Source organism: Lipotes vexillifer, unplaced genomic scaffold (genome assembly GCF_000442215.2).
Source record: "Lipotes vexillifer unplaced genomic scaffold, Lipotes_vexillifer_v1.1 scaffold239, whole genome shotgun sequence".
NCBI lineage: Eukaryota > Metazoa > Chordata > Mammalia > Artiodactyla > Lipotidae > Lipotes > Lipotes vexillifer.
In genome coordinates this window covers 3,389,029-3,399,114 of record NW_006769620.1, presented here as the reverse complement: position 1 = coordinate 3,399,114, position 10,086 = coordinate 3,389,029, and the positions used below count along the sequence as shown (strand labels likewise).

Below are 10,086 nucleotides of genomic sequence, written 5' to 3'. Positions count from 1 at the left end.
GAAAGAGTGGTGAGAACAGTTTCCCAGGAAGAGGGGAGAGCACTTTCAGGTTCCAACATCGAGAGAGCACTGGGCGTAATTAAGAAAGTAATCCAGCCAGGGAGAGGCTGGTGAATAAGGTGGTAAGGGTGTCTGTAAGCCATGTTAAGAAATTTTAACTTTTCCTAAGGGTGATAAGAAACCATCAAATATTTTCAAGCTGGTGATTTATATAATCTGACTGGCATTTTTTAAAGGTAGCTGAGGCTGCAGGGTAGAGACTGGATCGAAGGAGAGCAGGAAGAGATACAGAAGGAACAATAGACAGGCTCTTACATTCGTTCAGGCAAGGGATGATAATAACTTGGACGAGTCGTGGCAGTGGGGATGGTGAGATTAAGGGAGAAATATTCATAGGTAGAGGTTGCAGGATTTGGGGGTGAGCTGGACAGTGGCAGGGGAGAAGGAAGGGTCCCTGGGTTGAGCATCTGCTTTGAAGGTGGAGCCACCAGTCACTGAGATGAGGAACCCCGGCTGCTAGATACGGTTAGCAATGGACCTAAAGCAGGTGAGTTGATTTTAGGTGCTGCGCACAGCTTGAAGACGCTGAAACAGAACAAGCTGCAAAACCCTTTTTCCAAATGACCCTGTCGATCCCTTTGACTACAACAACGAAAAAGCCTCATTTCCTGCCCTTTTCTGTTTTAGTAAAAAAGAGAGTAATCTCAAGTTTAGTGCCTTCTCCAGGCAATAACATGGTTTTGGTTTTACCATATACTAGTCTCAGTGCCTATATTTATGATACTGGTGTTTGATTTATGATAGTGTTTTAAGTTTTCTTTATAAGTACGTTTATTGTGTTAAGAATTGAATTGATAGAGAAAAATATTAAGGGCTCTAGGGTTCACGGGGCTTCTGGAATGTGGGAAAAACTATGAAGATGGTATGTGAATGACTGAGCTTTGTGCCACTTTGCTGCAGAGTAGATTTAAACTTGGCTTTTGTCAACAGCAAATACTCAAGGGATTGTCTTACACGTTAGAGGGTTACTTTTCCGAATTCCACAAGAGTTACAGGGAAAGGCAACAGAGGTCAAAAGTGAAGTCTCAAAGACAGGTAACCACCTTGTTAAGATGGGTCGGTGACCACTGAGGTCATGACCACAAGAAAAGGCAAATGTTCAGGAGAAAGTGTAAGCTTCAGCAAAACAAATCCATTTTTAATTTTTAACCCCAAATCAAAAAGCCACTGAGACAGCGTGTGATGCTGGCTTTTCAGGAGACTTTCAAATAGGGAGCATGTGTCTATTACTGTGATCCTTCAAGATTGTCTGTTTTTTTCTTCCCCTTCCCTCCAAGCAACTATACAACTTGATGTTGTAGAAGCAGAGACAGAGGAGATAACCCAAGGAAATACACTCCTCCGAGCCAGGAGAACCACCAAGCGGTTATGTGCGACATCCCTTCCCTCGGGACTGCAGAAGGTAAAATGCTAAAACAAACTCGCCTCTAAAGACTTATCAGTAAGTCAGTGTTTAGGGATGTTGTAAAAACCAAGTTCTCTCCCACTGCAAGTCCCTCATAATAAAGCATTTAAAGCTGCTACTTGTGTGTCGCCACTCCCAGAATTTAGGGCACAGAATGCAGACTTTCCAGTTCTGATTCCTCTAGTTCTGCGCTCAAACTGTCCAGCTTCTGCTACAATCTGGGCAACAGTGGAGTTGACAGCTTTATATTGACTTTGTCAGCTGTTCAAATATCAAGACTCATTAGTATATTAGCACTTGGCCTATCATGCATACATGTGGAGAGGAATTCTCTAGACCAACCCAATAGAATTTCTGCGAGGATGCAAGTGTACATTTGTCCAAAATAGTAGCCATTAGCACGTGTGGCTTTTTCAGACTTTGGAATGTGGCCGGTGCAACTGAGGAGCTGAATTTTAAATTTTATTTCATTGTAATTGAAATTAGAATACAAATAGCCATAGGTATAGTATAGACAGTACAGCACTAGGTGATCCAGGACTCTCCAACCCAAAGCTTGTACTTACCTGTACTTATCAAGTTTTAGCCTAAATTGCCCAGACTATCTTTTTAATAGAACCCTGAAATACTATCATTACTTTAGATATAATAAGCATTTACTTAAAGCTGACTGTGTTCCAGGCCCTGTTCTCAGTGCTTTAAAAATACCAACTCAGTTAATCCTTAACGACAGCCCTATAAGGTAGACAGCAATAGGTTACTACAGTACGTAGGATATTATTTTAGGGGTGGCAACGAGAGGTTAAGTAATTGGCCCAGATAATTGGAAGAGCCAGGCTTCAAACAGCAGAAGACCTGACTCTGGAGTGCTTACTCCTAATTACTATGCTAGGTACTAATTGTACTGTCCAATATGGTAGCCAATAGCCACGTGTGACTATTTACATTAATTAAAATTAAAGTCCATTCCCTTCGCTGCGCTAGCTACCTTTCAAGTGCTCAGTAAACATATATGGCCGGTGTCTGTTGTACTGGACAGCACAGATAAGAACATTTCCATTTTTGTGGAAAGTTCTGTCGAACAGTGCTGCTCTAGAGCGTCACTGCCAGAGTGCACCAATATTCGTTTTGAATTTTACCTCTTTTGTGCTAAGTTTGCACTTATCGTATTCCTTTTATGTGCTGGGCAGTTTGGGGAGGCTATAAAGGTGATCCAAGGTCATGGTCCTGTTTGTGTGGAACTTATAGTTTGATAGAGGAGATGGACATTAAACTGTGGCACTGTTAGCTCTCAGAATGTTCTCAAAAGTATATTTGAATTAATGGCCCACATTTCAAAATTAGAAAAATTCAAACAGAAATCTGGATTTTCAACTTCCTTTTGGAAAATAGGAGGAGTTGGCAACACTGGGCCCACAATTCCTGGGGCCACGGCAGCAGGCGCAGAGGCCTGCCCCCTTTGCAGGAGGGCGTGTTCTCTCCAGTTCACACCAGCCCCAAGTGAGCCTGTTTTGCAAACCCTGCCTGACCCTTCAAGGCATTTGACTTTTTAATAGTGGTATTCAACAAACACAGAAATAACTTAAGTAATTACCAAGTGCTTAATAGAAAAAAAAAGCCCCCAAAACACTTGGTTTTACGAGAGAGGAAAAAGAGGAGTCGTACTCTGGACGGACTGGGGAAGATTCTGCCAGTGACACTTGAGCCTGGGTGAGCTGGCAGGGCAGAGCGGAGGTTCCGCAGACTCATTTTTAAACTCAGGCAAAGGGCAAGACCCAGATGTGGTCCCACATCCTACTTTGTGTAGGCCTCACAATAGTCCTGGTGCTAATTGCTAAGCACAGGGGAAGGAAGAGTGAGCGCAATAAGACTAAAAAGGGCATATTAGCCAGGAGCCATGACCTAGGAATGATTTCCAATAGCACAGGTACTTGTAACCAGCAAGCCAGGGACCAGGGGAAGAGTATCAGGCACGCAGCGAAAAGAACCCAGAGCTTTCTTTTTATGTTTGGAGAGATGTCTGTCATGAAAATAAGGAAACCTGCAGAAACGAGACCGAATTAACAACTGGATCCAGTGATAATGAGCTTTCTGGGGCACTGGTCTACAACAGCCCCACACTCTGTGCTCAGCGGCTGCAGAAGCAATTTCTTCTTCCCCTTACAAGTGACCTGCTTTTTTCCTGACACTGTATTTGCTCTTAGAACCAGACAATCTCATTTCTCTGCACCCTATAGATCTCTTCAAAGCGAGCTCTGGGCACAAAGGAGATACCTGTGGGGTGGAGAATAATATGAATACGACCTCCAACTTGACGTTGTTATGTGGCAAATGTTCAGTTCATAAGAGAATGTCCCAAAGGTGAGAATGTTCATTTAAGCACCGTCACAGATATCATGTTGGCACTTCTTAATCTGATGTATTTTTGCATTTTTATGACAGTCCCGTATTCCTCAAAAAAGAGACCACTTTCCAGCATTTAAAAAAAAGAAACAGCACGGAAGACATCCTCCGAAAATCAGATTTGACAGTAGGAAAGCTTCAAATGCAGGTAGTGGACAAAGGCTTTTACTTTGGTGTTTCAAAAGCATCAGAGGGCCAGGCTTAACTGAATGCACAGCCCTGCTAGACAGCGCGGATGTGGGATGAAACTAATGATTAGCATGAAGGAATGTTAGTGGGGGGCATTCAAGAGTGGCTACAGGATTGCTGAGGGCACCGAGGATGGTGCTGTGTGCCTAATAAATATTAAGTGAATTCAGTTAAAATGAAGGCACACACATGGGCTTCTTTTGAGAAGAAATGAGATCCTCTTTACCACTGGGTGGTAAATGCATGTTTTCAAGCTCTGTTTGCTATGACTTGAATTAGATTAATACTTTGGGACTTGTAAACGTCCAACAATTCCTGAACTTATCTCTCAGGAAAAACAGGCCTCCTTTGGGTGTGGACAAGGCTTTCTAGCACATGGTTTCACTTCTCTGTATCTGGCTGTCATAGGTGGATGACCTCATAGAAGCAGTGACAGATAAATCCATGAAGCTATTGGCCCAAAGACACGCTGAGCTTCAACAGTGTGAGTTTCTAGGGGATGAAATCCTTCAGTCTTCCAAGCAGTTCCAGAGGATATCCAAGAGAACCATGAGGAAGTATAAATTGAAAAACGTGTGTTTCCCATGTACCTGGTGCTGCTTCTGATTTTGTTTCTGACAGCGCCAAAGTTATGTTCATAGGGGTTCTTATCTTTTGGTACATAATCCTGAATAAGTTTCTCTTAATCAGTGGCGGCAGCGGGGGGGTTAAGGGGGGTAGGGTGGGTGGTAAATATATTCTGCCCAGCAGTCCTTATAAAAAGATCCTTTGGGAAAAATTGATTTTTAATTCTGAGTCAATATAAGCAAATTTTTGCTTCATAATTCTTACTAATAATGGAAAATAGAAATATCAGGGCATAGCAATTCTGCAAAGAAATTTCTCCCATGAAATTTGCCAGATGAAATTAGAGGAAGCACTTAAAAGTATTTTGCCACTTTCACTGTGTCTACTATTGAGTTAACTTTAAACTTTCGTTTTTAAAGATACGAGTTTGTATCAAAATTACAAAAATGTAGCATTATTAAGGTATGATTCATGCAAAATGCCATGTTTCTGCACTAAAATAAATGGATAAGGATAGACCCTAACAAATATTAGACATGTAATTCAATACTTAAGACAATTATAAGTGATTCAGACCTGGCTTAATTTTTTTAAAAAGATCATGAAATCCTGTTTGCAAGACTCTTGAAAATGACTCCTACAGAACAAAACGATAGAGAGAAAACATTTCAACAAAACATTTAACAACCACATTGCTCAAGTATTAAGGACAGAGATCTAGAAAGTTTTGCATATTGATTTACTTTGCATCTTGTAATTACCTCTGATATCAGTGATTCTTAATCATGGAAACTCTCCCACAATAAGCATACACCACAAACATTTTGTACATAATTTCACAAGTTCACAGCCCTCCTGAGAGCCTATTCATGGACTTCATTTTCAAAAGTGGTAACGATTTCCAGAAATTGACTAATTTTCTCAGGTACATCCTAGAAATGCCACCTTCTCACTATCTTCCACTTATTTTGTGAGCAAATCAATGTTACCAGTTAAAAACTGCCTAGAATACCAATGAGCACTAACATATCTGGCTTGAAAATATTTCATTAAACATTTTTGGATGTTGCTTCCTATCTTTTAAGTATAAAAAAGGCATTTCAGGGCTTCCCTGGTGGCGCAGTGGTTGAGAGTCCGCCTGCCGATGCAGGGGACACGGTTTCGTGCCCCGGCCCGGGAGGACCCCGTGTGCCGCGGAGCGGCTGGGCCCGTGAGCCATGGCCGCTGAGCCTGCGCGTCCGGAGCCTGTGCTCCGCAACGGGAGAGGCCACAACAGCGAGAGGCCCGCGTACCGCAAAAAAAAAAAAAAAAAAAAAGGCATTTCAATAAAAACAAATATATAATGAAGTCATCTCCCTTTGTGTGAAGAAATATGAATGAGCTGTGAATTAAAATTTAACAGCAACGTAGTTCACTGCCAAAACTTTAAATGTCTCAAGAGCACAACCAGTTCTGAGCGCACGAAGATCTTGGGAATATGGTGAGTGATTAGCTGGTCTATGGTTTAGGATCGGTTTCCATGCTTGTTTCTTGAGTTTCTTCTACCTCTGAGAGCTTTTCATCATCTGCAATTGAGAGAAAGAAACATAAAACTTTAATCAAATTTACTTAAATTATATGTTTGATGAATACATGAAAACACTTTTATCCTTTCTTAGCGAATATATTTAAAGCAAAAATGGCGAAATGGCAGCCTATGACTGTAATTGACCCACACAAGTGGGTTTGGTTTGAAAAGTCCTGTTTTGGTTGTTGTTATTAGTTGAATCAAAATGCAAATTTTATGTGATCGACTTCAGTTTAAAAAAAAAAAATCTAGGTCTTAGGCTTTTTTGCAAACAATCAGAAGATCAGGTAACATAAAAATTGGCTTTAGTCAATACAAAGAGCAAGTCCCCTGGTCCCCAAAGCACCTAGTTCATTGAGAATGCAAATGTGTTTATGCATTGATTATTTCATTCACTTGTTGCCCGCCTGGGTCCTGAACTGTTACTTTATAGCAATATACTACAGTAAACCAAGAACAATTCCAAATCTACCATGCTTAAATTTCTCTTAATTTACAAACCACTAGACAGGTATTCAAATCATACATATTCAGGCTTTTCTGCATATAATCAGAAAGATGAACAACATGAGTACCTTCTAATGTCATCCAGCTACACTCCTGTTCTGAAACTGAAGGTGCGCTCTCTTTAAAATGTATATTTTAGAAGACATGCCTCTGATCATTTAAAAATCTTCAGACATTCATTTTGCGACTCTTGTTACTTACTTTCCAGTGTTTGTTGAAGTTCGTGGATGGTACTAAGAAGAACGTGAAACTGTTTCCTTCTCAATTCTAGCTGTGTTAATAAGAAAAAAAATTAATACACATTGATCTATAAACCTATACAGAACACAAAGGCTAACATATATCACATGCAAATACCTTATCTTCAACACTTTCTTTAATATGCGAAAGATGCTCTAATTCTTTTCCCAGAGCCTCTAGTTCCCTGAAAAAAATAAAATAGTGTTATATTTTGCTAATTGGGGGAACAGAATTCATAATTAATATCTAACTTTTTAGTTACTAAATAGTATTTATTTTAAAAATAAAAGATAAGGAGTTATAATACTCCATTATGGTGAGACTTTTAAAACTAAGGGTGATTTCTTCTAAATATGCACTAATTTTCATTAAAATTAAATTTTAGATAACTTTTAAAGTATAGAAAAACTTGATAATAGGATATCAAACCCCAAGAGTTGGTAACTTTTAACATTTTGTCATACTTACTTCAAGTCTTTTTTTTTTTTTTTTTTTTTGGTAAATTGCAGGTTAACTTGAAATACCCTTTGAACTTCACCCCTAGTCCTCTGAAACGGGCCTTTTTCTCCTCCTCTACTCCCCATTCAGGTAATCACTATATCATTCTAATCCTTTTTTACACATATATTTGTATCTCTAAATAACATACAGTATAAGTATATAATATTTGGGGGGCCCTAACTTTTATAAATGGTTATTATTCTGTATGTATTTCTGAAATTTAGGAATAATTTAAAATTCATTGTATATGTCTTCTATTTTTCCTTCACTAATTGTTTTTGAGATCTGTGTTTAAAAAGTGTTTATCTAGTTAATTCTTTTTATTGAAGATCGGGCTCCTCCTTTTGATGATGTACTCCCACAAAAATGGAATGCATAGACTAGTATGTAAACATTTACGGATAAAGATTAGTTCCTTTCAGAGTAAAACTCTGAACTTACTTTAATGTCTCATGCCTGTCTGGATGACGCTGGATCACTTTTGCCAATGCATCATATTCTGAAAGATATAAAAATGTTTACTAAAATAAGGTTTTTTGAACCTTGTTATCAAACCAAAATGTCTAACATCACAGATCTCTCCTAATCACTTTCTTAGCACATAAAGAAGTGGAAACACTGAAGGAGGGACAGAGTATCGTCAGTTTCTCTTGATTCAATTATAATTTCAAGGATACATGACTTCAGAAGTATTCCAAACAAAGATTTTACCTCCACTCTGTTCTTCCATTTACCTATGCCTGGGCAGAATACAAGAGGCTAGCATAAACGTAAGTGAACTTAAGTCATTATGGATCATCAGGTGAACTGATTCTGAAGAGGATCTTATTCCTTATTTGCCCAGCAAATAGAAGATCAGCAAGGTGTATATATCTATATATCTATCTCCTACCATTAATTTCAGATCTTAGACAACAGAAAATTATACTTCTCACTCATTTCAAAGGTAAAGATCTCATAAACTTAGAAATGATTTATAGTTCAGGAACTTTGTTTCTGCTCCACTGAGAACTCCAGGATAAGTCATGTATCTCCTGTTAACTTTTCCTATGAAATGATATGTGGCACATTTATTTAAAAGTCTCTTTAATCAATAAAAATACTGTAAACTGACATTAATTCTTAAGGAAGTTGGTATATCCTGCTCTAAATTGGCCACTGCAACCTGACCACGTGCATTTTAGAATGAATTCAAAAAACACCTTTTAAAAATAAGGAATTAGGGGCTTCCCTGGTGGCACAGTGGTTGAGAGTCCGCCTGCCGATGCAGGGGACACGGGTTCGTGCCCCGGTCCGGGAAGATCCCACACGCCGCAGAGCGGCTGGGCCCGTGAGCCATGGCCGCTGAGCCTGCGTGTCCGGAGCCTGTGCTCCGCAACGGGAGAGGCCACAACAGTGAGAGGCCCGCATACCGCAAAATAAATAAAAATAAGGAATTAGGAATTAAATATCATTTTAATTAGCTCATTAAAAAGTAAAATTCAAAAGTCATGTACCACAGGGCTTCCCTGGTGGCGCAGTGGTTGAAAATCTGCCTGCCAATGCAGGGGACATGGGTTCGAGCACTGATCTGGGAAGATCCCACGTGCCGTGGAGCAACTGGGCCCATGAGCCACAGCTGCTGAGCCTGCGCCTCTGGAAGCCTGTGCTCCGCAGCAGGAGAGGCCGCAATAGTGAGAGGCCCGCACACCGCAATGAAGAGTGGCCCCCGCTTGCCGCAAGTAGAGAAAGCCCTCGCACAGAAAAGAAGACCCAACACAGCCAAAAAAAAAAAAAAAAAAAAAAAAAAAAATAGAGTCATGTACCACAATGTTCATTGCAGCTCTATTTATGGTAGCCAGGATATGGAAGCAACCTAAGTGTCCATCGACAGATGAATGGATAAAGAAGATGTGGCACATATATACAATGGAATATTACTCAGCCATAAGAAGAAATAAAATTGAGTTATTTGTAGTGAGGTGGATGGCCCTAGAGTCTGTCATACAGAGTGAAGTAAGAAAGAGAAAAATACCGTATGCTAGCACATATATATGGAATCTTAAAAAAAAAAAGTTCTGAAAAACCTAGGGTCAGGACAGGAATAAAGAGGCAGACGTAGAGAATGGATTCAAGGACACGGGGAGGGGGAAGGGTAAGCTGGGACAAAGTGAGAGACTGGCATGGACATATATACACTACCAAATGTAAAATACATAGCTAGCGGGAAACAGCCACATAGCACAGGGAGATCAGCTCCGTGCTTTGTGACCACCTAGAGGGGTGGGATCGGGAGGGCAGGAGGCAGATGCAAGTTGGAGGAGATATGGGGATATGTATATGTGTATAGATGATTCACTTTGTTATAAAGCAGAAACTAACACACCATTGTAAAGCAATTATACTCCAATAAAGATGTTAAAAAAAAAACAAACTTAAAAAATGCAAAAAAAAAAGTAAACTTCAGGGCCTCCCTGGTGGCGCAGTGGTTGAGAGTCCGCCTGCCGATGCAGGGGATACGGGTTCGTGCCCCGGTCTGGGAGGATCCCACATGCCGCGTAGCGGCTGGGCCCGTGAGCCGCGTAGCGGCTGGGCCTGTGAGCCGTGGCCGCTGAGCTTGCGCGTCCGGCAACGGGAAAGGCCACGACAGTGAGAGGCCCACATATCG

General features: G+C 40.5%; 1 protein-coding gene across 2 annotated transcripts in view; it reads right to left on the bottom strand.

Moving 5' to 3' along the window:
* Window positions 1-6,121: 6,121 nt before the first annotated feature.
* Window positions 6,122-10,086, bottom strand: part of THOC7 (THO complex subunit 7) — a 19,912-nt gene continuing 15,947 nt past the window's right edge. For both annotated transcript variants that reach the window (XM_007445677.1, XM_007445676.1), the window contains exons 5-8: window positions 7,881-7,938; window positions 7,056-7,122; window positions 6,900-6,969; window positions 6,122-6,189 (exon numbers count right to left, since the gene is read on the bottom strand). In XM_007445677.1, the coding sequence (XP_007445739.1) occupies window positions 6,122-6,189; window positions 6,900-6,969; window positions 7,056-7,122; window positions 7,881-7,938 (263 nt within the window). The remainder of the gene's footprint in view (window positions 6,190-6,899; window positions 6,970-7,055; window positions 7,123-7,880; window positions 7,939-10,086) is intronic.